Source organism: Theobroma cacao, chromosome 1 (genome assembly GCF_000208745.1).
Source record: "Theobroma cacao cultivar B97-61/B2 chromosome 1, Criollo_cocoa_genome_V2, whole genome shotgun sequence".
Classification (NCBI taxonomy): domain Eukaryota; kingdom Viridiplantae; phylum Streptophyta; class Magnoliopsida; order Malvales; family Malvaceae; genus Theobroma; species Theobroma cacao.
The window spans coordinates 36462654-36478838 of record NC_030850.1 but is presented as its reverse complement, the minus strand read 5'-3'; the positions used below and the strand labels follow the sequence as shown (position 1 = coordinate 36478838).

The 16185-nt window shown below is 36.4% G+C and overlaps 4 protein-coding genes and 1 pseudogene across 4 annotated transcripts in view; all 5 read left to right on the top strand.

Moving 5' to 3' along the window:
* On the top strand, positions 680-1610 carry LOC108661449. The gene is made up of 2 exons (XM_018118575.1): positions 680-799; positions 1074-1610. Exons 1-2 carry the CDS (start codon positions 680-682, stop codon positions 1608-1610), a joined length of 657 nt encoding a protein of 218 aa, XP_017974064.1.
* On the top strand, positions 8658-10650 carry LOC18614514 (annotated as a pseudogene).
* LOC18614513 (ankyrin repeat-containing protein At3g12360) lies at positions 11344-12361 on the top strand. Its single transcript, XM_018121574.1, has 2 exons — positions 11344-12112; positions 12278-12361. The coding sequence occupies exons 1-2, from the start codon at positions 11535-11537 to the stop codon at positions 12324-12326; spliced, it is 627 nt and encodes a 208-aa protein (XP_017977063.1). The 5' UTR covers positions 11344-11534; the 3' UTR covers positions 12327-12361.
* On the top strand, positions 13840-14313 carry LOC108661448. Its single transcript, XM_018118565.1, has one exon. The coding sequence runs from the start codon at positions 13840-13842 to the stop codon at positions 14311-14313; it is 474 nt and encodes a 157-aa protein (XP_017974054.1).
* The window catches only part of LOC18614512, a 2994-nt gene continuing 1681 nt past the window's right edge, over positions 14873-16185 (top strand). Inside the window, exon 1 of the mRNA XM_018118557.1 lies at positions 14873-15028. Coding sequence (XP_017974046.1) covers positions 14873-15028 — 156 coding nt within the window. The remainder of the gene's footprint in view (positions 15029-16185) is intronic.

Genomic DNA, 16185 nt, shown 5'->3' with positions numbered 1-16185 from the left:
CCTTGTAAATGCCATCCACCTACTAACTACCGTGTCTTATCACAAGTCGCACAATTGGAACTCCACTGAAATTTTGAAAAAAAAATATCGTCAATCATTTTACACAATACATGCCGTGATCAAAAATTTGTTAGTCGTGTTGTTACACGCCATGCATATAACGTAAAATGTTGTAACACGTCATGCATATCAAGTCAAATATCGTGACGCGTCATGCATCAGTATCATTACACGCCATGCATCACTGTCGTGACACACCATGCATCATTATCGTGACACGCCAATCACTGTAATTACTGACTGGTTACACCAACATCCGTGACACGTTAAAAATCCCAAAAACCAATTAACCCACGACACTCCAAGAACAGCCATGACACGCCAAAAACCCATACATTTAGTTCACTCACCACACCCCAAGAATAGCCGTGACACGCTAACAACCCAAATAACTAGTTAGCCGACAACACTCCAGTAACAGCCGTGACACGCTAAAATAACTCTTCACTCATGTTATAGATGCATGGCGTGTAACAACTCTGGGCAATGTTTCTTATCCATCTTATTATTTACACCAAATGTTTCAGAAATTTAAGTGTGTTGCAGAAATAAACCCAATAACAGGTACCTTGATGTCATCTCTGCTATAGGGTGTGTTAATCTATGACAATGTGGCCAAATGTCGAGAGATAGACCACAGCCCAATGACAATAGTGCTCAACAGAGAGTTGACAGAGCTCATACAGTTCAGAGATCTGAGAGAGCTGACAACGATGGTGCTCAACAAAGACTTACCAGAGTTGAGACAGAGAAAGATGATCGAGCCTAAATAGCTGCGCGCATTTATTTTTAATGTTTTTCATTTTTTCTCTGGCGAGAGGCAGATAGCTCAAACAGCTGAGCATTTCTTTGAAATGATGTTTTTAAGGGCATTTTGGTCTACTCATGTTTATTTTTGGGTAGAAACAGATAACTTTATATGGTCGGTTATATTTGAAATCACCTTATCACAAAATCATTTTCTCACATTTTTCTTGAAAAAAAATGGCCAGGACTAGTGCCGTTATTTTCAGTACAAGAAAGGTGCAAAAGAGGAGGATAAGGAGAAGAATAGAGCTGACGCCCGTAACGCTCTCTTGGTAGTAGCCACCCTAATAGCTACCGTGACCTTCCAAGATGGGGTTAACCCCCCTGGCGGTGTATGGCAGGAAACCAATGAGGGCCATATAGCAGGCACTGCTATCTGTGAATCTGAATCATCTGTCTACTACGTTTTCTTGACTTCCAACACCCTAGCCTTTTCTGCAGCGGTACTTGTTATTATGTCTCTCACGCATAATTTTCCGTTCAAGTTTGAAGTAACGGTTGCTGGTGTTTCAATGATTATAACTTATGGATCTGCGATCTTTGCTGTTACCCCGAATGAAGAAACGTTTCAACTCGCCCTGATTACAGCAGTAGTGCCTTTAGCTATGCGGTGTTTGATCCAGCTATTGGTTAAGTTGAAAAACAGGGAACCTGATCCTCCATGTTTGATCCAGGCATTTTCCAGGCCTAGAAACAAGATAGCAGATCCCCCGAAAGACCAGACCTTGCAAGCACAACCTTAGGCGGATGGAGGAAAACAATGAACGTAGGCAGACACAGGCAAATTCCTAGAAGTTGGAGCCCGAACAACTTAGAACTCATGCTGTTTATATATGTTATAGGATGTGACACAGGGTATGTGTCCAAAATTAATACTAGTACTTGGGAGTTTCATTAAGTTTGTATAATTAGTAAATAAAGTGTGCGATTTGTTATGTACCAAATAAACAGAATGTGTGCTTTGCCTATTTCAAACAAATAAAATGTGTGTATTAAAGATTACAAAGTCCTATACGAAGCAATTCTGAGCCCTACTCCAATCTCCTCCTCGGGCTCATCTATCACCCGGCCCCTCTCCCTCGTCCTCTTTGCTCACGAGCTTCGAGCCCTAATTCCTTACCTGGCCCTATATTCTCCTTTCTATTTTCATTTCAATCTAGCCCACCTTCTCAACTCTCATTTGCTCATTCGCTAAAATAGGATCTCCCACATCAGGTTCTTCCGCCCTACTGACAGTTTGCAGAATTCCTTTTTGCCCTTTTCTCACCACCTTCTTACCAGCTATTAATGTACCTCGGATGAACCAATCTCCTTCCATTTGCTTCTCTCATTCACAATAAAAAAAAATTAAAAGTTTATTTGGTTTATTTATCAGCTGCATATCCATTCATTTAATAGTTTCTGTGGCGCTCTTCCCTATTACAGGAATTTTATCTGTCCTGTTAATTTAAAACGAAACAAAGAAAGAAGAGAGATCATGAGAATCTAAGAAATCAGTCTATTTTGATAAATTGACTAGTCATGCATGGACTTGTTGGTGAGTAAAGCCAATGCTGGCTTCAATAGCTGCTGCAAGCAGTTAATTTCTGTAGAACAATATAGAGAATTTAGTAGAAGGGATAAGGTCAGTGGGGCTAAATATTTTTAGACCAAATAGAATTTCAGCACCTGACAACAAAGGCTAGAATTCCTTTTCTTTTCAGTTTCTTGCCTTATCTGCAGGGCCAGGTATCAGTATTACACAAGAAAAAACTGAAAAGGACAAAGAATGGACATAGCATGAAAGCACAACGAGCGAATCATCATATTCATTATGTCTTCAAGGTGAAGCAGCTTTCTTCTGCATTTGAGGCTTGCTGATCGTGTGGGAGTTGCTGGCCTTCCTTTTTGTGCCGGTTGCAGGTCATGTTCTCCAGGTAGACACGACCGTGTCTTGGTTCCTTTGCCTGTGGTGTGTTTCGAGTTAATTATGTTGATCCTTCTTCGCTCGGATCTGTCAATGTGCTGTCCAATTTTTCGACTCCGATTGGATCTTGGCTTTGATGATCAAGGGCTTCAAGGGATCTTCAAGTCTCTACTCTGTTTTTGGATCATTTTTGTTTCGTGGTCTTAGGGTATTGCTGTCACTGTTTGAGGTTGATTTTTAGAAATTATGTCTTTGTTGTATAGCCTCCTTGTTTCCTGCTGTTTGTTTTTTATCTTAAGCAGGATCGAGACTATTTTGTGACGTTACTAATTGATGAGGGCATACTGCTGGTTTATGTAAGGATTGGTGAACCTTTTTGTTCATGCCTTTTTTGCCAAGCCGGTTTTCATTTCATGCCAATGAGAGTCTCCGGCAGCTCCAGTTCGAGACTATCAATGGTATACCGGTTACTGGCTAATAAACTCCAATTTTTAAAAAAATTAAACCGTGACATGTTGTAAGAAATTATGGGATGGTTCCCAAACTTTCTATGTGAGCTAGATTGGAAGGACTATGTTGAGATAGAAGAAAAATTAAGTGGGGGAAGAGGGAAAAACAGGCAATTTATAAAGAAAAAAAAGGAAGCAGAAAATCAAGGCTAACCAGAGATGGCACTATCAATGGCTCACATTCAGAAGATGATATATACAGAATGAACCGCATCCTACGAGGGTTTCCAATTTTTTTTTTGTACGAATTCAATTATTTGAATTATGAGGGTTCGTACAGTCACTTAATTAATATAATGGACTTTGTTTTAGCGATAAAAAATTATGTGAGCAGAATGTGCTTTGAACCAAAGAAAATTGCTTTAGCAAGAAAGTGTTATCTGACTTGATGAGCTCTAATTTTCTTTGATGATTATACCAAATATTCAAGATTGGATATCTAATTTACCATAGTTTAAAAGAGACTCAAAGGAAAGGAGATTGTAATATAAAATTTGTATAATATTTGCAGACAGCAGACCTACTCCTCGTCTTTCGTGGCCTCTAAGAAACGGGTTGTAGTATTTCTAAGAAGCAGCGTCAGGTTTCCTGACAAATGCTTTGAATAATTTCTGACACCACAAGTTAAGGTTCTGCAATTTTATTCACAAATTCTCAAATGGATAATGTAAGATTATTTGAAGCTGCTATCGGAAAGGAAATATTAAGGTGCTAAACGATTTACTTGCGAAAAAGCCATTGATTCTAACTGATGTTGCCCTGTCGTGTTCCACACAGACACCTTTACGTCTTGCAGTTAAGGCTAGTCAGCTTGATTTTGTTGAGGCTAGGGCTTTGTAGGAGTGTTCTTTCCTCTAATAGATATTACGCAGGTTATTGAAAGCAAATACAGGCTGGGTTAGCACCCCATAAAGTAGAGCTTTTCTGCTGGCAGGTACTTCAAGGGAGGTTGGCTGTTAAGGAGTTATTAGTGAGCAGAGGTATTCTCAAGAGTGAGGCTGCTATCTGCTTAATTTGCAGATCTGAAATTGAGTCTGTAGGGCACCTGTTTTTTAATTGCAGTGAAACTTGGAGAGTATGGCAGAAGTGGTGTGCTTTATGGAAAACTGAATGGGTGAGTTACTCTAAACTTGAAATTTGGTTCCAAAGGTGGAATAACGCTGCTAGCTGTTTTGAAAATGGGTTGGTCTGGAGGATGGCTTTTTATGCTATTACATTGTCTATTTGGATTACAAGAAACGATATGGTGTTCAAGGGTAAGAGTTGGGACAGCAGCCAAGTGTTTGAGCTTGTTATAGTGCGCATTGCTTGGTGGACGCATGCCAAATGGCCTGAGGTTAATTTGGGTGTTGATGATCTGATTAAAGACCCCTGCAATGCTACTAATCCGAGGAGAGTCAGTCACTAAAGGGAAATACAGAGTTGGGAGAAACCAGGGGAGGGCAGCTACAAATTTAACACTGATGGTGCTTCCCATGGTAACCCAGGTCATGCTGGAATTGGCAGCATCCTTAAAGATTGGAGTGGAGACGTTATGGCTCTTTTCTCCAAATCTATGGGGATGATAGATTCTAACTTAGAAGAGTTGTTGGCAGTGAAGGAGGCTGCGGTTATCTTTGCAGCTTCTACATGGAGGTCCTCCGTGAAATTAATGATAGAATCTGACTCTTCAAACGTGGTTAAATGGGTAAGGAATCCGTCTGTAGTCCCTTGGAGATTGCGGAAAGAAATTATTTTTATTCACAATATGTTGACGAGGATTGATGAATGGCAAATTGGGCATAACCTACGTTCGGCCAATGGAGATGCAGACACATTGGCTAAGGGTGGGGTTCAAAGAGCCTAGAAACTGCTGTGGATTAACTGTTCTGGGGTTTAATTGTTTTAGCTTGCTTCGTTTTTTTGTGGAAAGAAGTTGATGCCTTGTATTTTTGTCGAAGCTTGATTAAAGCAGGCGTTGAGTCATTTTTTTGTATAGGCTGGTCCGCTGCCCAGTATGTGCTGGACCTAAACAAGAGTTTTTTCTTGCTGTTTGTTGACAGGTCTGCTTTTGTTAGCCTGCGACTTCCGTGCAAATCGTTTGCCTGTGAATGAATATTCAGCTTTTCAAAAAACAAAAATCAAGATTGTAAATGTGAAGCATTAATAAATCACTACTCCTTAGGAGGAATTTTTACTCCTAGTTAATATCTTAATTATTCAAAAATTTTAAAAAATACAGACTATAAAAAATAAAGTTAATTAAATGTTAAAATAACTATTCCTCGATTTTTTCTTGATAGGAATGTGAATATCTTTCAAGCTTATTAGTTACCAACAAGTATACGGATACATTAAAATTGTAATAAAATAATCTTATCATTTATTAATAAGTGTTACTGAATTAATTGTTAATATAAAATATAAATAATTTTGAGATTTATCACTCATAAATTTTTTGCATATTTACATTAAAACAATAACACTTTAAACCTTTCTTTAAAAATTTTGATTTTCTAATCCTATATTATTAACAAGAACCTTTGCATAGTAACAGTAAGACAAGTAAAGCTTTAAACCCTTCTTTAATATTTTCGAATTTCTAATCCTATGTTATATAAAAAGAACCGTTTAGAATGCAAAGGCATTTGCTTCATCTGCTTACAGCCCCCAGCATTTGTATGGCCAAGCTTCTCGAGTCAAATTGGTCCTATTAATTAACCTTGCGGACACGTGTTCCACAGAGCGAGGACCTCTTATTGTTCAGCAATCTTGTAAGATGGGGTCATGTTGTTGGCACATGTAGAGGGCTTGGAAAGTAGTCTATACACAATCAATTGCTTAGAAAATGTTCAGAACTTTTATGTCAAGAGAAGTCTTTTTGACCAAAATTAAAGACTAGTTGTAGCATATAATAAAATCTGTCGTTGAAACAAGAAAAACCTTGCCGACTTTCAAGTAAGTGGAGAATTGGTCTGATTAATTAACCTCTCTTAAAGGAGAACCAATCACCATCTGTCTATAAGTTATATCACGTGGTTTATATCAATTTTTAAGATATAGATTGAGATTAGTTTCACTTTAGTATATAGTTGACGTGAAATGCACGATTTTTATTTAAGATCATGATACATACATTACGAGAAAAAAATATAAATGTGAATCAAAATTATTTATTTTTAAAAAATAATTATTATTTAATATGATAATTTTTTTTAATACATATAATAGTTTGTATTAATAATATCGATGATTACAGAACGCAAAACAGGATTACAAAAAGGCCTATCTCTGCTTCTTAAAATCACCTATACATATTGTTTGTGAACAGCAAACCCTCCCTGACCTGGGATCAGCACAACCCCACTAGAAATGTTGTTACCCAAACAATCAAGCTGTAAACTAACAAAAAAAATATCCCAACAGATCAAGGAATTCACTTGGAAGAATCAAGAACAAAGACATTTACAATTTCACAATCACACAACTAGAACCAATACCTTGATTGGGAGGCGGTTCATGATTAACCCACAGCAACTGTTGAGGCCGTGAGACCCCTCTTTCGCAAGTCGATCAACATCATCATTTTTTTTTTTTGAAAGGCATCAACATCATCATTAGCTGGGCGAAAGTGTGTTTTATCCGCCGTTGTCTTAAATTCTTGAGCAATTTGTGATTTGGATGTAAAGTTTTCTCATCCTCCATGTCACCATAGCTGGGTTAAGAACCCATTTCACCACGTTCGACAATCACATATATCCAATCTCAAGTTTTTTTTACTTGTCAACTTTTATTGTTCTCAGTTTCTCTAATAATGCATGACGCATAAACAATACCACCACTACTATAATTAAGTTTTATTTGTAATAGAGATCATAAATGTGAAGCATTAATTAATCACGATTTGGTAAAAAGAATTTTAACTCCTGTAAAATAATTAATATCTGAATTATTAAAAAATTTAAAAAATTATAAATTTTGAAGAATAATTTTTTTTGATAAAAGAATGAATTAAATAGTAGAACAATTATTTAGTGAGACTGTTGTTGGAATGAAATGATACTTCCAATGAGCCAAACATGACTAACACGAAATTGTACAAATAAAGATAAGAACCCATGTTAAACTCAAACAAAGACTAATGTAATAGGTTAAAAATTGCGTGTATGACTATAGTAGTAAATCACAATAGGTTTCATTTCTTTTGGCAAAAGCAAAACATAATAATAAACTATATTATTAAAAGAAAATCCTTAAACTAATTAAAGCATTGCCTACCGGGAGGAGGCAAGGGTAATGTATCTGCGTGGGGAGTGATTTTTTTAAAATTTTAAAATTATTTATTTATTATATATTTATTATATATATTTTAATTTTTTAAATTTATTTATTTATTATATATTTTTAAATGATTTTTTCAAAATAATTGTTTTATTTAATAATTAATATTAATAACAAATAATAAATTAATTTTACAAACTTTATTCAATTTTATCTTAATTCTTATATTTCTCTTTTAACTCTTTCTCTTTCTTTCTTTTTCTTTTTCTATTCTCTTTTATTCTTATCTTACTCTCTTATGTGGAACTCAACATTGAAACATATTTCTTTCTTCAAAAAAAATTTATTAGCTTGTAAGCTTGGATAAAAAAGAACGTTACTACTCATCACTATTGTGTGACATTAAGAAGAGGTAAAGTTTTTTTTTATTTTGTTCTTTTTATCTATATTATTTAACTATTTATATATTTAATCATTGTTTGAAATTCTGTATATCGTGTTTAATTATTTATATTTTATGCATTATAGTTTTATATTTAATATTTTAAATTTAAATAGAAATAAAATAAGAATATTGAATATTGACTGCATTAAATTTTTTTTTCAAGTTTAATTAAAATATGAGTAAGTTAAAAATAATTAACAAATTTTTTAAAAGAAAAAGATGAAAATCATTCAAATGATTCTCTTACACTTGAGTCATTAAATCTGAATGCCTCAACTCATGAACAAAAGTAATATAAATCAAAACATCCAAGCTCAATTCTGAAAAAAATTGTTGATTAAATTCAACATATTAGTTTTAAAAAATTTTAACCTTAATTCTTCTTCATTTTGGCCCCCAAACAAAAATTAATTAGTTCCACCATGCATTCTTCTTCATTTTAAAGAATTTAGACCATTCAAATCTGTCAGATTTTCTAAGTTACCTTCTATGCCGCTTTCCAGGTTTCAAAGGTAAATTAATAGTAAAAAGCAGATAGTACTTTGTCTTTTGCTTGCATTGCTTGCCAGTTTGCCCATAGGATCAAATTCCATTCCCGGTGACGAATTCTATCACCTTAAATATACTATAAAATATTCCAAGAAAACACAAAGCTCACACTACATTTTGTCACATTGGTAAGGGCAACAAGATCAAGTAGAAATGGAACCAAGATTGTTCGAAGCATCTCGTTCTGGAGATATTTCTGCATTTCACTCATTACTCGGGGAAGATCCATTTCTGCTTGATCGAGTTGCCTTAAACTCTGTCGATAATCCTCTACACATATCAGCAATGGCAGGACAAACAGAAATCACAAGAGAAATTGTGAGCAGAAAGCCAGCATTCGCCAGGGAGCTAAGTGAAAGTGGTTATAGCCCCATGCATGTCGCTTCGGCTAAAGGGCACGTGGAAATTATAAGAGAGCTTACGAGAGTTGGATGTGACATATGTCTTTTGAAGGGAAAAGATGGTAAGGTTCCACTTCATTGCGCGGCTTTGAAAGGCAGAGTTGATGCTGTTAAGGAACTGGTCTGGGCTTGCCCCGAGTCTGTTAAAGAACTGACTGCTTTCGGGGAAACTGCCCTTCATTCGGCTGTGAAGAGTAACCAGATTGAGGCTGCAAGGGTTTTGATTGAGGAGATGCGAAAGTTAGATATGACGGAAATTTTGAATTGGAAAGACAGGGATGGGAACACCATATTACATCAGGCAACCTTCAACAGACAACATGAGGCAAGTGCAGTTCTTCCTGCTAATTTTTTTTTTCTCAATTTCCTGATAGTTATTTACTTCATCTATTCTTATTTATTCGTTTCTCTTCTTTTTTGATTTATTGTATTCGTTCATTTGTTCTTGGTGTCTCCTATCTGCTCAAAAACCAAGTCTGCAGCATGTGAAATCAGACTGTTAATGAATCCTGAATGCCTTTAAAAAAGATGGCATTGTCCTGTCAGATAATGTAACAAGCTGCATAGTTAAGCAAAGATGAGAGCACATAGATACTGGCTGAGTGCCTTAAGCACTTTCCCAAGGGAAACCATTTGTTTGAAGCTGAAGAAAAGGACAAACTAGGTGTTAATGAACAATATGCAGATCATTACTTAATCGGGAATCTAATAAATACCAACATTTCTTCGACCGCATTCTTATTGTGGAAAGATGTCAGGTATAAGTTGAAGCAGATGTGCTACTAAATCATGGTTTTGGTCATGGTGGAGTCCAACACACGTTATTCTAGTTACATTCTGTTTATTCCTTGGCTACGTAAAATTCTAATAATGAATAGATTTCACTGATTGTGCTATTGGTATTCTCTCCAGAAGTTGTAAATTATGAATATATATTCTCGGTTGCAGATTATAGGTCTGTTAATTGGTCAAGAAGCAGTTGTTTCTGGGATTAACGTAAACGCCATTAACTCAAGCGGAATTACACCAAAGGATGTCCTAGATCTTTTTCTCCAAAGTGGAGGTGATTGTTATGATATTCAGATTTGTCAGATGTTTCAGCAAGCTGGAGCTGTGAAAGCCCGAGACCTCACAACAGAACCGGCTAATGTCCGAACCGGAGCAGAAAGCTTTATCAACACGCAAACATCGCAATCTTGTTGTTCATGGAACCTATGGAAGGAACTGATGAAAGAGGTTACGGAATCATCAACTGAAACTCAAAATGCACTAATGGTTGTGGCAGTCCTGATAGCAACAGTCACATAACAAGCGATTCTGAGCCCTCCAAGTGGTTTTTGGTCAGCAGAGAACAGAAAATCTCAGACCATCACCGTTCAGAAGAGAGCCACAATGCCTGGAGAGGCTGTCATGGCTAGCGACCCTGAAATCTTTGCTGTGTTCACTGTTTTCAATGCAATTGGTTTCTTTGCATCATTCGGCATGATCTTTCTCCTTACCAGTGGATTCCCTCTCAGGGCAGGCTTGCGGCTGGCCATACTTTCAATGACTGGTACTTACGTGATAGCTGTAATCTATATGGGTCCAACCAAAATGAGAGAAATATACATAGTGGTCATTTTGATGGGAATTCTATTTCTTGCGGAGTTGGCAAGGTTTACCATGTGGTTGCTGAAGAAATGGGGAGTTGTTCCAGATACAAGGCGACGGTAATAGAGTTTAGAATGTGCTTCTCTTGTATCATGAATCAGTTGAGTAATTTAGAATTTCATTCCTCTGGTAATTGTATCTTGCCAACATAATAACTTGTTCTTCATTTGTAAAAATTTACAAGTTTATTTGGTTCATTTATCAAATAAGTGCATATCCATTCATTTAATTGTTTCTGTTGTTCTTCCCTACATGTGTTTTCTGTATCCTGTTAATTTAAAAAGAAACAAAGAAAGAAGGCAGATCTTGAGAAATCTGAGAAATCAGTGTATTTTGACTGGTCATGCGTTGGACTTGTTGGTGAGTATCGCCAATGCTGGCATCAATAGCAACTGCAAGCAGTTAATTTCTGTAGAACAATGTAGAGAATTTAGCAGAAGGGATCAAGTCAGTGGGGCTAAATATTTCCAGATCAAGTAAAAATTCACCATCTGGTAACAAAAGGCTTGAATTCCCAATAGTCTATTCAGTTTCTTGCCTTATCTGCAGGTATCAGTATTACACAAGAAAAAATTGTAAAGGACAAAGAATGGTTATTTCATGAAAGCAAAACGAAGGAATCATCATATTCATCAAGTCATTAATTAATTTATTCATAATTCCTAGCTAATGCATCCCTTAAATAAGAAAACTGTGACATATGGTAAGAAATCCCCAAAAAAAAAAATTCAACGCTTGATTCTGTAGTCAGAAAACTTCCGATGACGATTGTAACAAAAAATTTGTATAATATTTGCAGACAGTAGACCAACTCCTCTTCTTTTGTGGTCTCTAAGAAACAGGTTGGAGTTTTCCTATAAAGCTGCTTCAGATTTCCTGGCAAATACTTTGAATAATTTCTAACACCACAAGATAAGGTTCTACAATTTTTTTTCACAAATTCTCAAATGGACAACGAGAGATTGTTTGAAGCTGCTCGGACAGGAAATATTGAGGTGCTATACGATTTGCTTGAGAAAAATCCATTGATTCTAACTGATGTTGCCCTGTCGTGTTCCACAGAGACACCTTTACATGCTGCGGTTAAGGCTGGTCAGCTTGACTTTGTACATCAGATTATGAAACATAAACCAGAATTTGCAGGAGAAATGAGAAAGGATGGTTACCGGCCTTTGGATATAGCAGTTGTTACAGGGCATATAGATATTGTCAGACAGCTTTTAAAGACTGAATTCCAGATTTATCGTCTGCCAGGCCAGGATCAAAGAACAGCCCTTCATTATGCTGCTGCAAAGGGAAGAGTTGAGATCATAAATGAATTGATTTCGACTTGTCCGAAATGTATAACAGATGTGACCAGCTATGGGGAGACTGCACTTCACCTTGCTGTGAAAAACAACCAATTCCCTGCTTTCAGCGTCTTGGTCAACTGGCTGGAAAATCTGAAAGAGAAAACGGTCATAATTTCAGGGTTCGTGATGGGAACTCTGTCTTGCATCTGGCAGCTGCTCGAAGACAATACAGTGTAAGTAACAATTCGCAGTTTTAGCTAATCTATTATCCTCTTACGATTCTGTTTCTGCAACAATTTCCATCTGTTTCTGATCTAGTATCTTATTATTTTTCTTGGGCAAATTTTCTTTTCCTCCAAAACAGTTGGCATTGACTGATAAAATTATACATGTTGTAGAGTCTTGAATTGCTTGTTGGTAAGAACAATGTTTTCAATGGAATACTAGAAGTGAATGCCCCAAACTCAAAGGGTCTGACTGCAATGGATATACTAGATATAGTCATGGAAGAACCCAACGATATCCAAATGAGGAAAATCCTTCAAAATGACACAGTAATTGCTAAAAAGAAACAATCCTGGCATGACCTTGCAGAAGAGCCATTACAGGATTGGTTCAAATATTTCAAGTTTCAGCTGGAAAGAGATTCACCAAGCGACACTCGAAATGTACTGCTGGTGGTGGCTGCATTGATTGCCTCCGTCACTTTCCAGGAGGGTCTGAACCCTCCATCCGGCTTGCTAGAATATGACTCACAATCAAATCCAGCATCTGGTAACGTGACAAGGGCTGGACCGGCAGTAACATCTGCGTTAGTAGCTGCCTCTGCATTATTAGGCACTCAGGCAACATCTTATCTGTTTCTGTTTTGGAACTCCTTTGGCCTCACTGCATCACTCAGCATCATTATATATCTCACAGGGGGGTTTCCCTTCCAACGGGAGCTTCTCATTTCAATGCTTTCCATGATGTTTAGCTATGGATTTCAATTTACGGTATGACAGAAAAAGATGGTGTTGCATATGCCCTCCTCACGGTCGCCTTTGTTCTACCATTCGCTTTACGGTGGCTTCCAACTTGGGTGAACAAGGCTTGGAATTGGTGGAGAGGACCTCCAACAAGTTGGTCTTTCCTAGCAATTGGGGGTTGATCCGAGGTCTCGGCCACAATTTTTTGGGAAAATTATGAAAACCCTCTCCAAGTTATGCCAATTGTTATAGTTTGCTCTGAAATAAAGAAAACTCCCATATCTTGAAATGTATACACAATTAAGCATAAGTCACAATACTCTGTTTTTTTTGTAAAGGGTTTATCCTGTTCTAATAATGAAATGATTCTAATTTTCAAAAAAAAAAAAAGCATAAGAGAATGGATAATATAAAAAGATAAAGTGTAATGATTTAAAGAAGGTCAATATAGGTTGATTATTCTTTGGCGGTAGCCCAGAAAATTGAAAAGCAGAGAACAGTGATAAACTTGTCTACGTTTCTCTTCGTTTTCCTGTTGGTTTCCTACAAAATTCTCATCCCAAACGAAACATCCTGTTTGATTTCTTTTATTAAGTTTTACATGTTTCTTAAAGCAGAATTTATCACGGCATGAACATCAAGAATTGAGGAAAACAATTTTTTAGTATCTTCAAAAGGTTAAAAAGAATCTGTCCTACTGCTGGGAAATAGTCATGACCCATGAAAGTACCTTGATAGTTCTTGGCTACCAAATCCATGACCAGTTGACGCCACGTATCGTTGTAAATTTTTTAGAGATTTATAGCTTGGATTCAGAGTTCAGACTAATCAAACCCCAACTTGTCTTAGAAAATTTATCTTGCTTTTTTTATTGTTTCTTGGGCTGTAAACAAAGACCGCCGTATTGACTGAAAACTCATTCAATTCCAACTCTTGGGGTTTCTATTTATACGAGCAAATTCCAGTATTCTTCAGTTTGATTGCATAAAAGCATGGCTCTTAGAAGCAAAGGCAGGAGCTGGTTCAAATATTTCCAATATGATGAAGGCAGAGACTCGCCAAGCGACGTCCGAAATATTCTCCTGATAGTTGCCACCCTCATAGCGGCCGTGACCTTCCAAGCTGGGGTCAATCCTCCCGGTGGGGTATGGCAAGATAATGGCAATGGACATTATGCAGGTAGAGCCATTTATGCATCTCAAACAGTACCCTTCTACGTTTTCTTGATCTCGAACACCCTCGCTCTTTCCGCCTCAGTACTTGTCATCATCTCTCTCACCTACAGGTTCCCCTTCCATCTCGAAGTCATCGTTGCCACGATCTCGATGATCGTGACTTATGCTTCTGCGGTTTTTGCTGTTACTCCACGTGAGTTCTTGAAGTTTCGTTATGTCATGGCTGCAGCTGCAGTCCCTTTTGCAATTCGGTGTTTGATTCAGATGTTCAATAAGTTTAGGAAGGAATAGGCGATGGAGGAACGACTGTATCAAGCTTGCTCGCCATCAACCACATGCCTGTGGAAATATGGGTTACACCCAACGTGAAATGAATAATTGTAACATGCTTGGGAACATTTCCTTGATCATTTTTCCAAATTTGTATTCCCTTCTGCTTCATTTCCTTCTTTTCCCTTTGATAATTTGGAAGATCTGCCAAGATTTTTTGATAAGGGGAATCATCATGTATAGACTTTATTTACTCTAATATTTGCTACCAAACAAACGAAAGCACCTTGATATTTCGTGGGCTGTCAACTGTGAAATGAGTCCCTGTCATGTTCGTTAGTTAATTTAAAGAGTAGAGGTTTGAATTCGTGCTCATCAAATCCAAACTTATTCTGAGGGGAACCCGTCTTGTCCTTTTCATTATTTTATTTCATTTGCTTGTTTTTTGGTTCCAAACTTGTATACCGTGTGGAAAAAGCTTCATCTCCATGTTGACTGACTCATTCAATTCCAACGTTTTGGTTCCTTTATATACTAATTGAAGAGGTAGAATTCAGTATCGTTTTCATTGATTAAGAAAATGGTTAGCCGTCTAAGCACAGGCAAGAGCTGGAACAAACATTTCCAGTACGACGAAGGCAGAGACAAGCCTAGCGATGTCCGGAACGTCATGTTAGTAGTTGCAACCCTCATAGCTGCCGTGACCTTCCAAGCTGGGGTCAGCCCTCCTGGTGGGGTGTGGCAAAATTTGCAGGATTACTTCTTCTCTCCAGCAGATCAGTAGTTGCTTGTGACTGCATGCACATGTTCCATGTCCCCCTCCAAAAGAATAAAGACAAGTGTCAAATAGAGCAATCTATTTTGACCCATCTCTGTACCCAAATGAACCACCAGCAAAAAAACAGCATTTCTTTGTGTACAAATTAGTGTTGTCAACTCACCTACTTTGTAAGTATCACTAAATCCCAGGCCAGGGCCTCTACGCACCACTCAATGTTTTCATTCTTTGTTCCAGCCCGAAATGCTGCCCAATTATGAACACAATCGTCACCTCTGCACTTTAAGTGGCACGCCAAAAGAAAAAAGAAAAATTTCTGTGAGAATCTTAAGGTGGATAAGAGCAGGTATCAACCAAAAGTATCACCCTTAACAGAATTGGGGGAATAAGGGGCATCACTGAAAAGGAAACTCTCATTGTCAGACTTTTAATGCTAGTTTTTATATTGTTTTTATCTGATATATTCCAAGGGTTTCAAGTTCAAGCAGTATATTCACACGCATTATCAGATGTTACAGGGTAATTAGAATTTTCTTGACCACTAAAAAAGGCACAATCATCAACTAAAAGAAATTTCAGAAATTAATCGACAATGAGACTTTTGATAGCCAGACTGTAATGTATGAACAATGTTCGTTTAGCCATTTTGATAGCGAAAAATGTTCATGCATTTAACTTGTTTTTAAAGCCTTGTCTGTCTTTTTATTTAGTTCATTGTTCTTTCTTTTGTAATGCGATATTAGCTTGTGTATTTATTATTTATTATATTCAAATAATATGAATATTATATTATATTATATTATAAAAGAATATAATTACTATTATATATATATTTTTAATATAAATATTTTTTTTTTGTGTTAATATTATAAAAATTATAACTTATAAAATTATTAATTATAATATATATACCATTGTTTATATAAACTTATAATATATTTACTTAAAGAGAGCTTTTGAGATTAGAATAGTTTTGAAAATTTTTTTTTTTAATTTCATGAATTAAAGACAAATTCATATAGTTAATTAAATTAATTTATAAAACTATGATTATTAATTAACTTCTAATATCTTTTAATATATATAGTTTATATATTGTGTTAATTTATAAGAAA